This window comes from Xiphophorus maculatus, chromosome 15, assembly GCF_002775205.1.
Source record: "Xiphophorus maculatus strain JP 163 A chromosome 15, X_maculatus-5.0-male, whole genome shotgun sequence".
Taxonomy (NCBI): Eukaryota; Metazoa; Chordata; class Actinopteri; order Cyprinodontiformes; family Poeciliidae; genus Xiphophorus; species Xiphophorus maculatus.
The window spans coordinates 4,421,614-4,442,828 of record NC_036457.1 but is presented as its reverse complement, the minus strand read 5'-3'; the positions used below and the strand labels follow the sequence as shown (position 1 = coordinate 4,442,828).

The window sequence follows — 21,215 nt, the reverse complement described above, 5'->3', positions numbered from 1 at the left end:
TGAGTTTTTTTGGTGGAAATTTACCGTTGTATATTTCTCTTCCTATTCTTGAATTTTAAAAAAAATGTTTTCATCTCACACCAGGTTTTTAATGATCTCGTGTTTTTGGTTCCTGGTTTTGTTCTCCTGTTTTCGACGCCGTCGGCGTTCTGGAATAAAAACCGTCTCCCTGCAGTTCACCAACAGAGTGCATGGAGTCAGTTTATTACAAATGACCGAATGATACAAAGAAACGATGATAAACAAAAGAGTTCAGATGTGTGGAAATCCTTGGAAAATAAAAAACATTTGTTAGTTACGCAAGTCCGTCTGCAGCACCATAATCTGATCAGATGCATAAAAATGAGAAACAGAGCAGATGTTTGCTGTTCTTACTCAGCTGCATGCACTGCAACAAAACACAGAGCGCATGGAGGCCAGACCACCAATCAGCTGCAGCAGCAGCTGTTACATCATCGCAGCACCGCCCAGTCAGGATTGCGTAAAATGGTCAAATAAAACATTTTCCAAACAATCAGCATGAAGGATAAATAAAAGCTCCACCCGTTTCCTCCGGGTGTTTGTTCATCCGATGGAAAAAGTGCACATTTGGTGATTTAGCATCAAAACCTCACCTGCCTCAAGCTACAGGAAACATGCACTTTATGATAAAGGTTTGCCATATCTGGTTTCTCCAGCCCAACACTTCAAGTCCACAGGTCAGTGAAACTACGGAGGCCCATATGTGCCACTAGAGAGGAAGGAATAATGGCAGGGTGGACTTATAAATATGACTTTGGAAGTAGAAATTAATTTAGACTTTTTATAGGATGCAAAATCAGAAATATGACTTTAAAGACATAACTGTGATAGAAAGTAAAAAAAAATTAAATTATAATAATTGGATATAAATATCAGATACAAAGTTAGGAATATGAGCACTAGTGTAAAAATTTAGACTTTCAGTCATGATATGAACAAAGTAATGGTTGTTACTTTTGAAGTTGTCATAAGAGTCAAAGTCCTAATTTAGACTTTAATTCTAACATTAAAAGTCTAAATTCTGAAACTTTATATCAAATATTTAAACTTCAAAGTAAAAATTAAAACTTTCAAAGTCATAACTATGGCAAGCATTTTATTTCTCTAAAGTGGTTTTTATAGGTTTCCATAGAGAATCCTTCATCTCTGCTGGAGATTGAATCGTGGTTTTGTACAGAACAATCACCATAGTGGAGTTAGCCTAGCTTAGCGCTAACGGTGGAAACGGATGCCTGTCTACGTCAGTAAACACAGAAACATCAGATTACAACTATGAGACACCAAAAAGCTAGAAATAATTTGGATTATTTAACCTGACATAAGAAAAGAAGACGGGGCTAAAAGCTCAGTCATATTCTCACAATTTTATTCATAAGTGTTTAAATGTCAGTTTCAAACTATTTAGTTAGCAAGCTAAATATTTATCTTGCTAATTAAATATTTAATTTTGTAATATTTAGTTCCAAACTCAATATTTACTTTAAAACTATTATTAGTAAATATTTAGCTTGCTAACTAAAGATTTGGTTTTAAACTATGACATAATATAATTGAATCAACATCATATTACTTTTAATAATTAACCTCAATTTTCTACTCTTGTGACAGGATAAACAACCCAGATTATTTCTGTTAGTTTTTGGCTAAAAAATGCAGCAGCAGTAAACAGCAATAATAAACACAAAATCAATCACCGAGTCTCAGAAACTGCAGATAAAAATAAATCAGTAAACATCAGCTTCTACTGAATTATTGTTTCACTAAATAAAACAATATTATTATTTTTGGTTACACCATGAAGCCACTTGGATAGGAAAGTAAAAGTTTGTTTGAAAGTGAATGAAAGCCAAGCACAGGCTCAGTTTGCATTCCCGCCGTTTCCAGTCGTTATGCTAAGCTAGGTTAATTAAGCCGAGAGTTAACAGCTTCGTTCATTTATCTGGAAATGAACTGGATCATTTCACTGTCTGTACATACGAACGTCTCAGCTGCTTTAACACAAAGACGGAGAAAAAAAACACAAACATTAGCCCAGCACACAGCGACAACAGCACAGCTAGCAGCTAGCAGCTAGCAGCTAGCGGACACGCAGAGACCCACTCACACCACGTCACCTTCCATCGACCCTCCCACGGCGTAAAGCTCTAAATACTTCATTAAAACTGCCGCGGACATTAGTTTCTACTTGGACCTGGGAGTTGGAAACAACCTAACATCTCTCACTGAACCAGGCGAATTCATCTAAACCCATAAATAGAGAGGAACTAAACCCGTAATCAACTGTTTCCATTTAATTTTGTCCTTAAGCTTGATAACTTTATGTTTCTGTGTGAAATATGACATTTTAGTGTAAATTTGTTTAATTCTGCAATATTTAGCCTAGAGCCGTTTCAGTGCTGCCCTCTTATGGTTGAAATTGGGGTACTGCAGATGAATTTTCCTTTTGCTTCCAGCTTGGTTCATGTCTGTCACACAGCCCTGCGTTCAGGGATAAAACCATAAAACCATCTCACTTTGACAGCGGCTGGTTTTTCACACGTCGCAATGAAAGTCTCCAATAAAGAAGAAAAAGCCGCTAGTTGCTGTAAAGAGGGAAAAAAGTGGCTAGATTTGAAGCTAGTAGCTTTTTTGAAAAAAGTTGATAGATTTGTCAGTTGATTTTCTGGGGAAAAGGCGTTAAATTTGTCGCTAGAAGCTTTTTTTTGAAAAAAGTTGATAGATTTGTTGCTAGTCACTGTTTTTTTTTTTTTTTTTAAAAGTCGCTACCTATAGCAACTGTTACTAAGCTGACAACAGGACCACAGCCCAGCTTTACCCTCTCTGCTCATTCACACGCTTAGCCACGCCCCCAAGGGGGTTCTGGCTCCGCCCACTTTGGAATTTAGAGATTTTTTGGGTGCGGGCTTTGCTTTCACAGGGGGGTCAGTTACACTTTAAGAAATCTTGTTTGTTCTCAGGTGTTTTTAATAAGCTTTACTTCTCAACTGTCGGACTGATTCATTCCTGTAGAGAGGCGATGCGTTCGAGGACCAGTCGGAATCGTTAAGCTTTCTCTCATGCAGACATTCCAGTTATTTCACAGAGTCTCTCCCACATTCAGCTCTCGCAACATTCAGCAGAAGCAGCACAATCCCAGCGAGGCGGAGCAGGCGGAGAGCCTGGCTGTCGTCGGTCAGGCAGCAGAACTGAGAAACATTCAGCAGGTGTTCTACTGGACCCGGTCCATGAAGCGTGGAAGCAGAGTGGGACCCATCTGACGGGCAGAAAGGTAAAACTTTTGCCTTATAAAGATACACAGAATGCTATAAGGACGTTTCTATCCTCTGTTCAAATGCAACACAACAGATCGTCAAAGCACAAAGTTATTAATACACTTCTGTACAGTTCTGTCCGCAGAACGCCGTGGTGAGAGCAGCTGCTTGATTCTGTAGCGTTGACTAAGTTTGGTTGAGCTTGTGCGACGAGAAAGCAGCTCTACGAAGATACACTGTGGCCAATCACGATGTTCTGATGAAATCACTGGGCACAGATGGGCGGTTTGTTCTGGACAGGTCCAGTGCATCCACACCACCGCCGGTCCAAACACAGCGCCCAGAGGGACTCCGGCTCCGGCTCACACCGCAGTGGTGTGGATGCACAACGTCTGTCCCGATGTGCTACGGCTGCCTGCTCAGGGCGCGTGGTGGGACCCATCAGGCCCACGAGGCGGTCGCTTGGTGCTTTCGTTGGCGTTGGAGGTCCGGGTTCTGGTAGCGGGTTTCTTCTCCTTCGTGGTTTGGCGAGTTTGAGTCAGAGACGGCGTTGTGATGGCGGCCGCCTGAAGACTCCCACCGGGCTCCACGATGGTGTTTATGACTACAGCAGAAAACACAAAGCACAGCACTTAAAAAACCAAGCTGACTATCCAGGGCAGAAAAAATATATTTAAACTGTCAGCCTGTCAGATGTTACGTCCAATAACTAAATAAATACAGAGAAGAAAAGACATCAGCAATCGCCCTGTAAAGCAACAAACGGCGAACATCTAAGGAAACAACAAACTGAGACATAGGAGTTCCTCAGGGCAGCATGTTAGCACTCCTGCTTTTCACTTTTAATAAAAATGATCTTTTAAAATGCAAATTCAACTTTTATGCAGACGACACAATCATTAGCTGCTTCACTCCATTAGCAATAAAATCCTTGAATTTTAATTTGTTAAGTTAATTAATGCTGAAGTCGGTGTTGGTGGGTCTGAGACTATGAACAAATCTTTGAAACATTTCTATGTGGCAACGCTCAGCAGACGGGAGGACTCGCTGTAATCGCCTAAAGTTTGTTTCCATGCTAGTTATCAACCTCTACTTCCTGCTTACTAAAGAAGAATAACGTCAACATCTGATGAAATTATGCTGGTTGATTTGCTCCAAACATGCTTAATTAGTATTTTTCTTTTTCTTTTTGTATTTTCTGCGGCCATCAGGGAAACAACTAAAACCAAAAGTTACTGAACTCAAATACCTTCCAGCTGCCTTTGGACTCGTCTCAGTTCCTTCAAAATGGAGGTAATTTCCTGCAAGCAATGATAATATTTAGAAGAGGAGGCGCTGAACTCTGAATGCTGCTTTAAAAATGGCGGCTCAGTTACCTTGTTGGAGGTTTTTAAAATGGGAACTTCATTCTCGGTGTTGATCTTGGCCTCGATCTCCTCCCATACATCTGCTTTGTTCTGGAACAAAACCCTGAAACCAGAAACCATCCGGTTAGTTCAGCTGGAGTCGAGCAGGCAGAAAGTCTTCAAACCGCTGCGTACTTCATCTTCTCGGCCAGCTGCTCGGTGTTTTCCCGGATGGCCTGGGACAGCTGGGAAACCGGGTTCAGCATCAGGTTGTCCAGGATCACCTGGAAGAGTTTCCACAAACACAGAGAGACGAAGATGAGCGCCGAGCGTCTTCATCATCAGCACCGGTTTCCCAGAAAACCCAAAACTGACTGCAGCAGACGGACAAACGGTCAGTGAAAACATGAGGAGTCGTGGCTGAGTTCACACTGCAGATCAGACTCCCTGCAGCGCCACCATCAGGAGACAGACTGAACCTTCAGGTTTAGAGCTCCTGATGCTGCTGCAGCTGATTAACGTTTGGCTTTCACACATAAACCAGAGCGATGTGTTGATGCTATATAAAATGAGCAAAGCTATGATTCTGACAAATAAATGAGACCAAAATTCTGCTCTGCTCCATTAGAATAACTAAATTATTTATGTTTTCTAAATGCCAAGGTAATACAATACTGAAATGTTTTTAATCCAGGCTTTTGATTTGAAAATCCCTGATGTTGATGATGTCATGGCTCAACTGGAGGGAAACCTGCTTAATGCAACTCATGGGAAATTTAGAAACAGATCAGCTTTGGGCCCAGTTTCCAGACGGTTCTGGTGTGAAACATGAATCAGCGTCAGAATAAAAGCCGGTGAGAATCCGACGGGCTGAACGGCCGCTCGGCGAGGAAGAGGCCGTCGCTCCACCGGCAGCCTGGAAGGTTTCAAACAACGTCTTCGGTTTTGGGGTTATGTCGTCTGATTGATTGGGAGCGGAGATGTTTGGACTCGATGAACATCGACACATGGGTGAAGCTCGGTGGTGGCAGCATCATGTCGTTCAGATGTTTTAAAACATTTCAAGATACGAAGCAGGAAATGGAAGGAGTTCATGTTTCAGATCGGACCAATCAAAATCCAGAACATCAGGGGGCGGGGCTAACAGACAGGAAGTGGTGGAGATGGGCAGACCATCCATCCATCCTAATCTTGTGTGATTCCAAATTGAAATTAAAACCTCCCATAATTTTTAAGTGAATTTTTGAATCTACACTTTTCTGAACAGAAAGGAATAAATCCAGGAATTAAAATCTGTAATTTTGACAACTAAACCATCCAGGATCAGCTGAGGCTGTAATCCTCCTAACAGCTCAGAGATCATAAACTGCTTAAAAACATGGATTATAAATCAAATCAGCTGCTGCGTCCTGCTGACTGATCTGAAAACAACCGTAAAAATGATGAAGCTGGAGAATTGGAAACTAAAACCAGGAACGCTGAGTTTAGTGTGAATTCGTTCCCAGACTAAGCTTTGTGTTGAGCTGAGCTGCAGTGTGAACGCGGCCTCGGTGGGATCGGACAGTGACCTCTTCACGGTTCCACGGACGGCGTTGCAAAGAAGTGGGCTCTGCCTCATTCATATTAGCGTCCAGGTCCAAGATGGCCGCAGAACCTGGAGGAACCTTCTGGAAGTTTAAGCTGGCCTCAGGAATACGATGGACCAGCTGGAAAGAGAGTACACCCACATGATCCAAAACGTCTCCGGTTCAGCAAAGGCTGGAGATCAACGCATGCACCAAGTCAACATGCAGCTGCAATGGTGGGGAGCGACAGGGAGGTCCAGGTTCTGCTGGGATGCAGCGCCAAGTCGGACCAGGGAGTGCAGGAGAACCCAGCCACAGCTCCATGAACCAGTAAAACCAGTTCATTACCAGCATAGGCTGATGGAAACTCATCAACAGAACTACAGGGTGGAGCTGGAGGCTGTGGGACACTGGGAACACTGGGAACACTGGGGGTTCTGACTCTACAGAAACCACAAATCTCCAAAAATCAAAAAAGGTTTTTTAAATAAAAAGATTTTAAACAAATAATTATTTATTGTGTCAATATTTTAAGGAATATTTTTTAAAAATCACATAATTAAATAAACATGATTTACCTGTAGAGCAGGAAACCATCAAATCCCTTTGGTTCATCAAAGAAACTAACAGCTGATTGGTTAATTAACTCAGTGCTAGCCCCGCCCACTGACTGATGCTGGTTAATTACATTCTTTATATGTTGTAGAAATAATTAAAAAGTTAAATGTGCTTTTGTAAACAATATATTTTATACCTAATTTTTATATTTTTTTTATTTTTCCATAATTTGTTGCAGGTTTGGCGTTTCTGTATGAATATCAAAAACCCCCACAATTCAATCAATAATTAACTTAAAGAAATCTACATTTAATAAATCAAATAAAATTTAAAACATATTAAATCAATACATTTTTGAATAATTATTTACATGTTTTAATAATATAATGCACAAGTTTAATAAGAATGTGACTTTAATGCATTGAATACTAAAATATGTAATTTTTTTGTATTTAGTCACTTTATTTTGTTCTGTATTGCAGAATCTTTGTTAAAGTTTCATTTATTTATTAAATAATGGTCATTTTTGCCTCCATAAATAAAGTCCTGTCCAGAGGAACGTGGAAGGAAAACTACTGTGTAAAATAAGGTGGTTGTGCTTTTCACTCTACGCTGATGATACACTGATTTATGTGGTAGCGGTGCAGCAGTGCAGTGCAACGATCAATAGTTAGTCAAGGTGAGGTTTGATGAAAGTGAATTTATTAAGCTGGAATCAGCTCAGATGGAGAAAATTAAATTAGTAAATTTGGCACAAACAACCTCTGTTGGATGTGTTTAGTCTCAGACTGAACTGAATATTCATCCAACAGACTGACTCCAGCTTGGTGCTCTGGACACACAAGACAAGATGACATGACAACAATTCAAGAGTGCAGAACAATCCAACACAGTGGAGGTGAGTGTTAGGATCGGTGGTGGGTGATGAGTCAGAGTTGGACACCTGAGCCGGTCGAACCCCGTGGAGATATGCAACACATGGCGTCTTTGCAGAAGAACAAACATATGAAAGGTTGTAAGAGTCTGAAGCAGAATGAAGCTCCTGCAGATCAACCTGCAAACAAACAAACAGCTTCCTGCATGACCGGACCAGCGCCTCAGTGGAACATCGAAACTGGAGCGTCTAAACTGGGAACACTGGGATCAGATGATGTAGCTTTACTGGCTGCACGAGGGTCTGGAAAATCAGACACATTTATCCAGACTTGGAAATGTATAGAAATGTGAAAGAAGAGAACTTCTGTTTATTGATACTGCGCCCTGCAGGGCATGGATAGATGTGCGTGTTCCCAGTTTTGGAGGCCTTGGTGGTATGGTGGTAGTGGCCATGTTGGGAGGGGTGTTTGATTCCTACCTCCTCCCGGGCAGAGATGTTGGAGCCTGGCGTGTTGGGGAGTGAGCTAGGGGAGGTGGTGGTGGGTGGAGGATCCCCATCCCCAGCGACGTCATGGATCTCCTTCGCCAAGATGGCCAGATCTTTGGCCAGGTCCTGACTGAGCCTGCAGTCGAAACGCAAAGCAAATTATCAGTGGACGCCTAAGAGATGAAGGAGAGCAGCCGATGGCAGCAGAGCTCTTACTTGGCGATCTCAGCGCTGTGAGTGGACCAGTTCTGGTATGGGTCGATGTCGTTCTGGTCCTCGTCCTCCTCGGTTTCCAGGGAGACAGACTTGGTTCTGCTGGCGGCTGTCCTCTGGCTGCGCTGTGATTGGCCAGCGGTCGTTGAATGGGAGGATCGCTTTGCTTTGGAGAAGCCAGTGTTTGTGTCGTATTCTTCCTCAGAGGAAGACGAGAAGTCTGAGCCCTTCTGTTTGCGACGTGACCCTGAAAAATAATCAGCAAAAGGCGTCAACTGTTTATCTGCTTGGATGGTTAAACTCTATGCCGTAAATAGCGAGGTTTGAGCCACAAACACAAAGGGACACACACTGAACCTCCAAATCCAAAAGAATCACAAAATCAAATCATCATATTCGGCAAAACAACAACACAAGCTAGCAAGTACATGTCAGAAAAGCTAACACAAAGACCAGGGGTCCTCAACTTGTGTCCTTGGGGGCCCGTGTCCTGAAACTGTTAGATGTGTCCCGGGTCCAATAGACCTGAATCAAATTGCTGAGTCACTGCCTCAGCTTGCAGTCCAGTTCTCCAGTGTCCTGCTAACAAACTCTTTCGTGACTCAGGTCTGTTGAAGCAGAGACGCATCTAAATGTTGCAGGATCCCGGCCCTTGAGGCCTGGATTTGAGAATCCCTGACAGACTCACCGCCGCTGGGATGCTTCACTCCGCTTGATCGGGTACGTGACACTGTTTGCTTCACCGGAGCTCCGCCCCCTTTACTGGCTGCCTGGCGAGCATCACCAACAGACGTCTTCCTTGCTGTGACAGCTGGCTCACTGTTGCGACCGGAGAAGCCAGACCGACTTGTCGAGGACTCGTTGTCACTTGGAGTCGTAAATGAGCCGGTTCTCTTCCTGGGCATCGCCAAGATGTCCAGTCTGGACAGCTTCTTACCTTCAGCGGAGACCTTAGGGGGTGCAGAAATGTGATCAGAGTTCTGGGAGGTCCGATCGGTCTCTGTGCCCTCGTTGTCTGAGGCGTCACCGAGGCGAGCGCGTCGTAGCATGGAGGCTCGAGTTGGTCTTGGTGCTGACAGGCTGTTGGAACGAGTTAAAACCTGTTGAGCTGCTGACTTAGGTGTCTTTCCATTGTCCTCTTTCTGTAGAGGGGCAATAACTTTCTTGGTACGGCTGGATGGATGTGAGATTTCATGATCAGATGAAGTAGTTTCAGTCCAGTTAGGTGCGGTACCTTGTTGACCTTCGGATAAATCCAGAGAACCACGGTTTCCTGTACTGCGGCGCATCTGGAAACGCTTCGTTGCCTCTGCCTTGCTTGGTACGTCAGTTGTCTGTGTGCGTCGTTTCTCAGAAAGCCGCTCTCGAGCACTTAGCTGTCGACCCTTTTCTTGGATAGATGGGCTAGAAGAGGACTTCTCCTTCTGAAAACTGCTTATGGCAGGTCGCTTTTTAGATGTGGAGCTAACAGGAGCATTTTTGCTACTCACCTGACTCACGGTGCTAGCTGTATCCACATCTGACTCACCAGAGAGAGAATCATCCATGTGGGTGGAGGAGCCCTCTTTCTTTGAGCTACGACCAGAACCAGAAGAAGGAACCTTGGTGTCCAGAGAGGACAGCGCACCCTCTGTCTCCTGAAGGAAGGGCTGTGTTTCCTGGATGCTCTGTTCCATATCTCTAATGGAAGGGTGGCTGGAGATGTGGGGAAGCTTCTTCATCTGGACTGTGTCACTGGGTCGGTCTTTGGTGAAACTTTCTTGACGGACGATACAGCTGTCCTTTGTAGGAACAGAGTCTTTGTCTTGCGTTTGGAGGTTTGGAGCAGAGTTGTTGGGTTTGACGCCTGTCCTTCTGGGTTCATGTCCACTCAAGTGACGGATCAAGACTGTTGTTGGAGGAGTTTTAGCCGGAGGGTCTCGAGTCCTCTCACCCTGCACGGGGCTTCTGGCCTGTTCAGGCTTGCCTGGATGATCCTCGGCACCAATGTAGAAGAAGGTGGATTTGTTGGTTGGAGAAACTTTCTCCTGAACTTTAAACTGATAGCCAGGAGCAACTGGGGACACGTTTCCGGTAATTACATCAATTTTCTTTGCATTAACCAGAGCGGGTCCATCCTCAGAGCGACTGGCATCGCTGAGACTGTCTGGGTCCACGTCATCCTGAACGGTTAGGCGCTGGGTGGAGTCTTGGGAACAGGGAGGAACGTAAACTCTATCCACAGATTTAAGACCTTGGTAGGATTCATGCCGTATCAGGATGCTTGGAGTGACACTTTCCACCTTTTCTGGAGGAACCTGAGGCAGCAGCCTTCTGGTCCTGGAGCTGTGGCTCGTCTCTGACTCTGAGGTGTCATAGCTGTAGCTTCCCACTGACTGGTTCATGTAGCGCAAATCTGTAAAACAACATTCTGTTAGCTCAACTTGGGTCACTATTATCCTTCAATTTTTATACTTTTCTTCACAGAGTAATTTTTGAATAGATTTGTATATTTTAATCCACAGCCCTTTACATTATATACTTGTTTTTGTTTAATTAATGAGATAAAATGTTGAGTACCTTCAAGACATTCCCCTTGAGGAGGAGTAGAACCAGGTTCAGCATAGCTGTCTGCCAGACTGGCCCATCGAGAAACCCATTTAGGTCCTTCAAGATCGGCTGCGTGAATCTGAACCTAGAACACAAACAATGATGAGCAACACGGCCAAACCCCAGGATAACAAAGAACCAACCAACACTGAGCAGAAAGAAATTGGTAACACGAGAAATGGAGCACAAACATCAGAGGGCATGCACTTGGACAACAACATGCTCCAACGTTTGTCCTGGGTCTTTTCCAGTGTTACCTGCATGGGACCTGTTGGGGGGGCACTGACAGTTGCTGGGATAAAACCATGCAATAGGTCCACACTGGTACCATCACCAGGCAGGGTACGGTGCTCATCTTTGCCTTCATGTATGACAGGTCTATAGACTCCTGTGGTTGCGCCACTGTACTCTGGAGAGTCAAGGACGCCAAACACCTGTTTGGCACAGGGCATGCATGAGAAGGTAGTGTGACCACACAGGAAGGAAAAAGCAAGAAGGAGAAGAAGTTTCATGCACCAGTCGTTACAATTAAACCTGTTTTCATAAAGGTAAGAAAGATGCAGTTCATATTGATGGTCACTGTGACCTCACCTGATCAATCATGTTGCGGGCCTCCTCCACCTCCTTATCTTGTGACTCGGTCTCTATGGTGTAAGTCCCGGCATCACTCAGGCTGTCGTCTTCCTCATTCCTCACAATCCTCTGGGAAATTTTGGGGTCTCCCCCATGCACTCCCAAAGACAACATGGGGGACATGTGTGGTCCAGATGGATGGCCCAGAGGAGCCACCTGGGCTGGACCAATGGCCGGTTTGAAGGACTTTGAGGCTACTGGAGGTTGTAATGGGGATGAGGGGTAGGAAACTAAAGAAAGTGCTGGAGGTTCCTGTGGGAAAGGGATCTGGGCATGAGGGGGTGAAACCATCACTGGTGGGGCAGACATCGGTGGAGGTGAGACTTTGTCTTTGGTTGGGGAGGAATCCTTCTCACCAGAGTCCTTCAGGAACTCTGTAGCAAACTCCTGGGCAAGCTTTGACTTCTTCCCAACACTGCCAAAAGGTCTGACAATGATGCCTGATGAAGAGCGAGAGGAGGAGCTTGATGAACCTGCCTCCCCTTCTGTCTTCTCCCGCTTTAGAGAGCTTGACCTCTGAGGGCCACTGTGGCCCTGACTCTTCAGGGGAACCGTCACCTGCTGGGTGGGAGGGATGTGACCATGCATAGATGCCGGCCTCTCGCCGCCTTTCCGTCGCTCCATCTTGGCCTTGAGGGTGGAGTAAGAGTCGCCGTGAGCGGGGTTGTGGGTGAAGGACTGTGAACGCTTCTTGCGCGGGTTGTCGTCAAAGAACTCGATGATGAAGGCCTGCTGGGTGAGGTGCTCAGACAGTCCCTGTCTGGACATTTCTGTGGGCGATGGTGGCTGGGGAGGGCTCTGGGACAGGGGCCGATCAGGGGCCACAGCTGAGGCAGGGGCCTGTCTGGGCGGAGAGTACTGCAGCACATGATGGAGCTTCTGTGCTGGAACCGGCTGCTGACTGGACTGGACCGTCTGCTGAGGTGTCTCAGGTTGCTCTGACTGGACAGAGTGCTGGGATTTACTTTTGGCTTTAAGAACCGGGTCTTCAGAGTCACTCTGGGTTCCATCCTCATGATGATGACCTGGTAAAAGAATAAACTGATCAATAGACTTTTATGTTTAAGGGTGCATTCCCACCAGTCCTGTTTAGTCCTCTTTAATTGAACTCTAGTGTATTTGTCTAGAAAGTCCAGTTGGTTTGGGGAGGAACGAATGAGCAATCGACCAAAAACTGAACTCCAGCCTACAAACCTCGGTTTGGGTTCAGTTGAAGTGAACTCTGGTTCAGTTTGAATGCATATGTGAATGCCAATAGAACCTGAGAGTGCTCCAAAAGCAGGAAGTGGACTACAGCACAGGGCATTCTGGGTAAATATAACCAAAACAAATGTGCTAGCCTAGCGCTAGCAGAAGAAATGTCTCGTGGTCTTTAGCCAAAGATAGAAGAGAAATCTTCCAACTGCTAAAATCTGATGTTACTCCATCTTGTTTCCATCTGGTGAAGAAGGAAGTTGCTCTCAGTGTCTTCAGAGGTTTTTGTGTCGTTTCCTTCAGTGGTTCTTGGTGCAGCGCCCCCACAGGCCAGGAGGGGAACAGGTTGGTTTGACTCAGAACCACAGCAGCTGGAGGTGGAGCAGATGATGAAGGTTTGGTCCCAAATCAAACCGAGTCTACTGGACTATTATGTGAGAAATTAATTACTTATGTTGCTACCCAAATATTTATATTGGATCTAATCACTTAGTTATCCTGATAAATATTTATCTTGCAAGTTAAATACTTGATTTGAAACTGACATTTATAAATTCATTGAAAAAAGAATCCCCATTTGTTTCTATTATAACCAATATAACCAATTAAACGCAGATTGTTAACTTCACCTATGGCACCGCACACAGGTCAACCTGTTCAAACAGCAAATCAGCCAATCACATGGCAGCAACTTAGTGCAATCAGTTCAACTTTGTACAGGTCATAATGTTGTACAGCATCACAGTAAAACCAAAGCAACCTCTCTGACCTTTAAGGGTCTTGATGTTCATGGCGAGGTCACTCTTGGTGCTGTAGACGTCCTCGCATGGCGGATGCCTCCTCATCATGCTGACATCACTGTGGACCAGCCAATCAGCCACCTTGCTCTGCGCTGATATCATCTCTGCGGGTGTGGCAGTGGCAGCGGTCTTGGCGGGGGGCGCCTGACCCTTCCTCTGGCGAGTCGAGAACTTGGTGACGTGGTCTTTGATCTTGATCTTGCCAGGCATGCAGTCGTCAAATTCGATGGTGAAAGAGGCGTGGCTTTGGACGACGGGCGGCGTCGGGGTTGGCGGGGCGTTGGGGGCGTCCGTATCCTTGGTGGGGATCTCATGGAGCTCCCCCTCTGAGGTTTTCTGGTGCTGGAAGTCCTTGGTGGGAATCTCGAAGTAGCTGGGCTCGCGGTGGTAGGAAGGGAAGACGGTCTTTGGTTGGGAGTCGGAGAGAGCTCCAGGAAAATCTGGTTTATAGACACAACAGCTGATGAGACACAAGTACGAATCCTCCAGATGTTTGATGAACAACCGTCTACCTGAATGAGGCTCGTCGCTGCTTTGGACTTTACTCCCATAATCCTCCTCTCCCCACCAGGACGGCTGGCCATACAGAGGCGTGGGCCGACTCCCGGGGGTTTCTGTCACAAACACACACATTTACCAAGAGATGGTTCTGGAAACACATTCCTGTCTAGATCCAAGACACCATGGTGGGTACCGCTAACTTAGACGCTAGCTATGCTAACCCTACAGCATGAATCATAAGGATTAGCTCCACTAATGCTAAACTGCTACACAAACAGTCTGTTTAGTGCTAAATTCAGCTATGATGATGTGAGCAGTCTATCAGAACGTTTTATATGTGAAAATTACCAAGCATTTGTTTTATCAACACTCCTCTTTATATCATTCGTTCATTTGTTGTGCATTTGCTCGATAGCATTTATGATAAAAAGAGAATATGAGAGGAAACAGAACTGCTGAGAACAGTCTTCACCCATTTCAAAATAAGAGCATGAATATAAATATTAAGAAACCTTAACAGCCGATAACCAAAACTTCAACACTTTATTCAAAATGAAAGTTTACCAAACAGCCAAATAAATTATTGCTTTACATTTTATCTGGAAAGAAACTTTACAGGAAGCTAAGTGTGCTAAATGTTTATAAAGTAAAAGCAGTAAGTGAAACATTAACTCTGCTATTAGCAGATTAGCTTAAGCCAGAGAGTGAGTATGTATTTGTTTATCGGACAGATGTCTTGGAGGGAACCAGTCCACGAGGAAAACCCACACATCCCAATCCGTGAATTTATGTTTTGAAGCGGGTCAGGTTCTAAGAACCGAGCCCAGAGTCCCAGAAACAAGAACAAGTCTCCAGGTACAAGGAAAAAACTGTGAAAAAATTCCTGTTGTCATAATCTGTTATGTTGGAGATGAACTAAAACTGCAGACTAGACATCAGCAAAATGTAAAATGTGCATCAGGTCATCAGCAGCTACTGACCAGCTGACCGGAGCAGCCGGGTTTCCTCCTGGTGTCGGACTCTTGGTTTCCGGGTTCGTACCTTGTGTGATGCTCTTTGTGCTCGTCGTCTTGTCTCCTCGCTGCCCCTCCTCTTCATCACTCTTCTTCCCCTCTGCAGCCTTCAGGCTCATCTGCAGCTGACTACTGTACTTCTCATGCTGCCAAAACAAAAACGTTTGTTTGAGCTCAAAGTTCTCACACGGCGACCCGTAAGCACAAAGTCAGTCAGGAAAACCAGAACCAGGAAAAATCCAGAAGAGAAACAAAGAGAAGAAAGTCTGTATGTGATTCAAAAGCTCTGTTTATGTTCTACCTGCTCTATGTGTTAATAAGTTAATAATTTGATCATTTTTACTTCCTGTTTTTTCCACCTATTGGATAAAACTACATCACCCAACATGCCTGGCTGTTCTTTAAACAACCAGCTTCTGTTTGCATGTTTTCATTTCTTATTGTTGGTATTCAGAATAAAAACATGCTTTTAATCTTGTACACATATTTTTATACATTAAAAGAATCTGTAACAATTCACTAAACAAGATAAGAGAGAAGGAATCTGCAGTAGCAGAGCAGGAAGCCATTTTTTCTTCTTCTGCATCAAAATCACTTCCTGAGATAATTTCATGTCGCAAACGGCGCTGGTCTTTCAGAATCTGATGTTTTTGTGTTCTGAATAAAATTGACATAAATCCACATGAAAGACGATGAAATAATAAACTAGATGCCTGCATAATGAAACAGCCAGCAGATTAAAATGTGACCTGACCTTCAGCGCCTCCTCAGGGACTTTGTGTTGACTTTTCTCCAGAACGTAGACGTGAGAATGTGAAGAGGCGGCTCAGGAAAAACTAAATCTGCATGAACAGGGTCACTGAACACACACACACACACACACACACACACACACACACACACACACACACACACACACACACACACACACACACACACACACACACACAGGGAAGGATATCGTATCCGAAGCGGATGATGTCGGACAGTTTGAGTGTGATGTAGGTCTGATCAGGGATCCGCAGGTCGTTCACAAACGTCTGCAAAAAAAAAAACAAGAAATCAGATTTTATTTCTGATCCAGTTTATTAATAAACTACAAAATATTCAATAAAAATCATCAAAAACTGGAAAATCATCAGATTTGATGTAAATCGACTCTCCAATGTGTTCTTGCAGCTGATTGGTGGAGACCTGTGATGTCACGGGGTGGCTGGGCATGCTTAGAGAAACGTGTGTGTGTGTGCGTGCGTGCGTGTGTCTCACCCCGTTCAGGCTGCCCAGGTCTTTCACCAGGTGTTCGTCGGTTGTTGGGTTGTAGTTGATGACGGCGTGCTGCTTGTCCACGCTGCGCGACTGTTCACACACACACACACACACACACACACACACACACACACACACACACACACACACACACACACACACACACACACACACACACACACACACGCACAGAGCCAGTCTATTAATCAGTGAGTTTAAAGGAGACGAGATAAAAGACGACGATGACGAGTTTTACAAGAAACAAGTGATGATGAAGATGAGGAAGAGAAAAATTATGGAGGAAAAACAAAGAGAGGAAGAGGAGAAAATAGATGGTTGGATGCCCGGTTGGATGGAGGACCTCGCTGCAGCAAACAGGAAGGGGCGGGACGGACCACTGTCAGTGTCATACCTTATTTGGAAATGGGACAATTGTACTCCGGAAGTGAAGGGGGCGCTATTTCCTATATTATTCCCGGTCTCCCGTTTTTATTATTTTTTTATATCTGTGATATATCTTCACCTTTAGGAAGAAGTTTCAGTCTCAGCATTTATTTTAACTTCTCTCTTTTATTTACTTCAGTTCAGCTCACAGTATTTAACAAATTCTGTAGCTTTCTTCTAAATCTGCTTCTTAGTCGGATCTTTTCGGGCCTGCTACCGCCTCTAGTGGCTTGGGGTGGTAACATAATTAATTTAATTACATTACTAAATCAGAATAGCACAAAGTCTTTATTATTTATTAGTTTTTTATTTTCTTAGGGATGTAGAGTTAATTAAATGACCTCAAAGTTTTTCCAGTTTCTGTCGATGGCCAACCTGTTGAAACTGAGGATAAATACTTTGGGTCGTTCCTGGACAATCAGTCAACTTTGCTGAAATCACTGACTATATTTTTAAGAAATGTTTTCAGAGACTCTATCTTTTAAGGAGACCCAGAGATCTTAGGGTTAGACAATGGGTTAGAAGAAAGGTTTAAACTTTTCATCTCATCGGCTGGTTTGATCACATGAGCTGCAGAGTAACAGACAAACTTCTAAGAAAACTTTGAATGGGAGGTAAACCTCAACTGTTTGGGTTGAGGTTTACCTCCATGTTTTTTGCTGAAAAAACATGGAAGACGGCAAGAAATGTCAGCAGAGCGTCCGCCCATCCTCTGTTCTTCAGTTTGACCCTCTGAGATCATGAAGGCCTTATTGTTTCCCTCTGGTGCCTAAGAATATTGATTACCAGTCATTTATTGACAATAATAATTTTTAACCAAACTAAATGATAACATTTACCTGTAGCTTGCTAAGTGTTTCACTTGATGCTCAAATTGTTGATATTGTGATTCTATGAATGTTTTATTTTATAGTTTTAGAGTCGAAGGAAAATTTCCACCTCAATAGACTAAATAGTTTCATCTTATTTTTCTTCTATATATAAAACTCTACCAATAAAAAAATCTCTCAGAATAACATTTATGGCTCCACATAAGCAAAAATGTGATTTTTTTGCTTGTATATGTTTAACAATCCTGGTTGTAACCAGATTTATTTTTCTTCTGTGAACCTAATTCATTTGTTTGTTATTGACTTTTGCTCAATTAAGTTTCTTATGTTTACATTGTAAATGGTATTTTTATTATAGTTGATCATGTTGGTTTTTATATCTCATTTAATTTATTCCTCCTACAATTGATGGAGATATATAGATGTTAGTTATAATATATAAATCTTGTTTATGTCATTTAATTAGCTCTACATCCTTAAGAAACTGAAAAAAATATGGTGTTTTATAATTTATCTTTTACGGTGTCATTAATGCCGGAATTAATAGCAAATAATAAAGACTTTGTGGTATTCTCATTTAGTAAATTATATTAGTTGTGTTGCCACTTCCACGCCACTAGAGGCAGTAGTAGACCCAAAAAGATGCAATGAAGAAGCAGATTTAGAAGTTCACAGAAAGCAACAGAATTTGCTAAACACTGTGAGCTGCGCTGAAGTAAATAAAAGAGAGAAGTTGAAAGACATGCTGAGAGTGAAAATCCTTCCTAAAGGTGAAAATATATCACAGATTTAAAAAGAAAATAAAAACAGGAGACCGTGGATAATATAGGAAATAGCGCCCCCTTCACTTCCGGAGTACAATGGTCCCATTTCCAAATAAGGTCTAAGACTGACAGTAGTCCGTCCCGCCCCTTCCTGTTTGCTGCAGCGAGGTGTACTTGGTTGGATGCCTGGTTGGATGCCCGGTTGGATGCCTCCTCACCTGCAGCATGAGCTCGCAGTCCTCGCGGCCGACGAATATCATCTCTTTGGGGAGGCGGTGCCGCGTGCCGGAGCTGCTCACCAGGAACCATGACGTCACGCTCATCTTCACAGGCCTGCCGACAAACCGCAGTGCATCCTGGGAAACGGAGGCCACACCCACAGACAGCCTGAACTACATCCTGCAGCAGGCATCCTGAATCCACGCTATCATCGATAAAACGCGTTTCGCTCCACTGACGGTCTGACCCAGATGGCGGGTTCAAGTCGACCCACCAGGATCACAGACGGAACCAGCTGGTTTCAGAAACTACAGAATCGTCCCCTGAGGCCCGGCTGGTTTCAGAAACACATTTAATCTGCTGCAGATTGTAACAAGTTTGTATTTAAAACTCAGGATTAATTGATTTGCAGCTTTAGGCCACGCCCCTTTGGGTCTGAAACGCTCCCGGTCTGTGATCTGAACGGACTGAGTTGGATCCGGTTTTGGTTCTGTGAGGATCTGAGCGGAACTGCTGATTGGACCATGAGCTCCAGCTGGTTCTGGGTCCAAACCAGACCAGATCATCAACAGAACCACCAACCCACACACAGCAGCTGACCTTAAACAAAATGGCTGAAAAAGGGTCAAACTGTTACAATGGCCTAGTCAAAGTCCTGATTAAACACCCTGATTAAAGTGCCAGAGAGCCAATAAAGCCCTGACTCTTAGGCTGGTGATTTAAAGATGAATGAAACCTTCCGGTTGGAGCTTTTCTAACTGAGTGAAACTAACCTGTCACACGTCACACCACGTGACCTTCCTGAACCTGACTGGATGCAACCTGGCAGCGCTGTCTGATCATATCTGTCACGTCATCGTCATCATCGTCACCTTCATCATTTCAACTGAGCCACGCAAACGCGCACGCGCGGCCGCCGAAGGATCCGAGCGGCAGGTCCAGCTCCTCCCAGCGGGCCGCGGGCTCTGATCCGCGGCGGCCCGGCCGGGACGCGCCGCCTCCGGCTGCAGTCATCCCAGACAGTCCGGTCCCAGCCCCCCCTCCTCCACGCCCTGTCCTCCTCTTCCTCCTCTTCCTCCTCTTACCTCCTCTCCAGATGCCGCCGCTCCTCCGCCGCTGCCCGCCGCTGTCCTGCGTTCGGATCCCGCACTGCCGCACTGCGGGGCGGGTGGAGCATGGGAGGCGTCCCGCTGGGCCGGAGCTCGGACGGGGTTCGGGTCTCTGCTTTGGGCTCGCTCTCTGGTCCTGATGCTGCTGCTGTTATGGCATCTCTCCGCCCGTCTCCTCCTGACGCACCAGCGGCAACCCGCTGCGTCAAGACGCACCGCGTTAGCGCCTACGACACCGGAAAAGCCCCACCGCGGCCTTCAAATTAAAAGACTGCCCAAAATGTCATTTTCATTACATTGTATTTGTTTTATTAATTATAATATTTTTAATGTATGTATTTAAAGGTAAATTAAAATGATAATGGAAAATAAATTGTGGCAAAAAAGCAAGAATATTAAAGATAAAAATTTATCTGTTAATAATAAATAAAGGTTTAGTGATAAATCCCATTATCACCAATAATAATGGATAAAATCCATTACTAATGATATATTTTAAAATAGTATATTTTATAAAATGCACATCCATCCATCCATCCATCCATGGAGGGGTCGGCAGGTGCTGGTAACCTTACCCTATAAATAAACATAACCCTTACCCTATTTTATTAAATAACATATATATGTACTGTATTAAAAGGAAAAATTATTTACTTAAACAAAATTAACTAAACATTTCAAAAATAAAATGAAAAATGTAATTGAAATAATTCCCAACGATCCCAAAGGAAAATTAAAAGTTGTTGTAACTCATTAATTCAAATTCTTCAAAATATTATTGTATTTAAACACAGCAGCAAAGTATTTCATACATCTGAGTTTGATTATTTTGTTACGTTTCATAATTTACTAATTATTTCATTTACATGCTTTTATGTCTTTTATATTTTTTTCCATATTATGTGTTTAAATATCTTGCAGACTGAAAGAGGAGCTCCTACACATAGAACTGAAGTATATTTATTTATTTTCAACGTTTCTGTTTGTAAAAAAAAAGGAAGAAGTAAAACAGAATAAAGCTTGTAGATTGTTTGTGCTTTGAATGGATCTCTCCGGCATGACACTTTATCTGTGCTCTTATTGTGAAGGCGGCCAGACTTCCGGTCTCCACAGTCGGCGCTCTAATTTACGTCCCGCATCTCGTTCAACAGGACAAACAGAAAAACGCTCCATCAATAAAACTATCAATATCTTCATTACTATCAGTGAAACTGAGTCACGTGACTCGTTAGTGAAGCTCAGTTTGGCATTACGTCACCTGCCTGTTGACACGAGGACGCAGCTTGTTGATGGTGATGATGTCATTGATACTGAAGCGAAACGTCACAACCGGCAGGTCCGACCAGAGGCGGCGGGAGGCTGGATGCGGCCCTGGGCGGCCGAACTGTCCGGCCCAGTCCCATAAATCTAAATCTGTTCAACTATTTTAAGAATTATTTTAAAACTGGGGGAAGAAATGAACGAAAAATAATCTGTAGCATGAATAAACATGAAGGACCAGGTGTTACCATACAAAACAAAAATATATATAAATAT

The 21,215-nt window shown here is 43.9% G+C and overlaps 1 protein-coding gene across 5 annotated transcripts; it reads right to left on the bottom strand.

Moving 5' to 3' along the window:
* Positions 1 to 175: 175 nt before the first annotated feature.
* On the bottom strand, positions 176 to 19,895 carry LOC102218896 (centrosomal protein of 170 kDa protein B-like). 5 transcript variants are annotated; one of them, XM_023347836.1, is made up of 20 exons: positions 19,656 to 19,895; positions 18,570 to 18,684; positions 16,314 to 16,403; positions 16,009 to 16,087; positions 15,802 to 15,860; positions 15,076 to 15,193; positions 14,046 to 14,147; positions 13,503 to 13,973; positions 11,498 to 12,564; positions 11,164 to 11,340; positions 10,877 to 10,991; positions 9,006 to 10,712; positions 8,321 to 8,564; positions 8,096 to 8,240; positions 7,685 to 7,795; positions 6,187 to 6,324; positions 4,814 to 4,902; positions 4,649 to 4,742; positions 4,522 to 4,573; positions 176 to 3,876 (listed from the first exon to the last, which is right to left on the bottom strand). In XM_023347836.1, exons 1-20 carry the CDS (start codon positions 19,745 to 19,747, stop codon positions 3,692 to 3,694), a joined length of 5,250 nt encoding a protein of 1,749 aa, XP_023203604.1. In that variant the 5' UTR covers positions 19,748 to 19,895; the 3' UTR covers positions 176 to 3,691. The 5 variants fall into 5 exon arrangements, with proteins under 5 accessions (XP_023203604.1, XP_023203605.1, XP_023203607.1 ...); XM_023347837.1 differs by having other exon boundaries at positions 7,685 to 7,726; XM_023347839.1 differs by having other exon boundaries at positions 18,570 to 18,707; positions 19,656 to 19,738.
* Between the last annotated feature and the right edge of the window lie 1,320 nt (positions 19,896 to 21,215).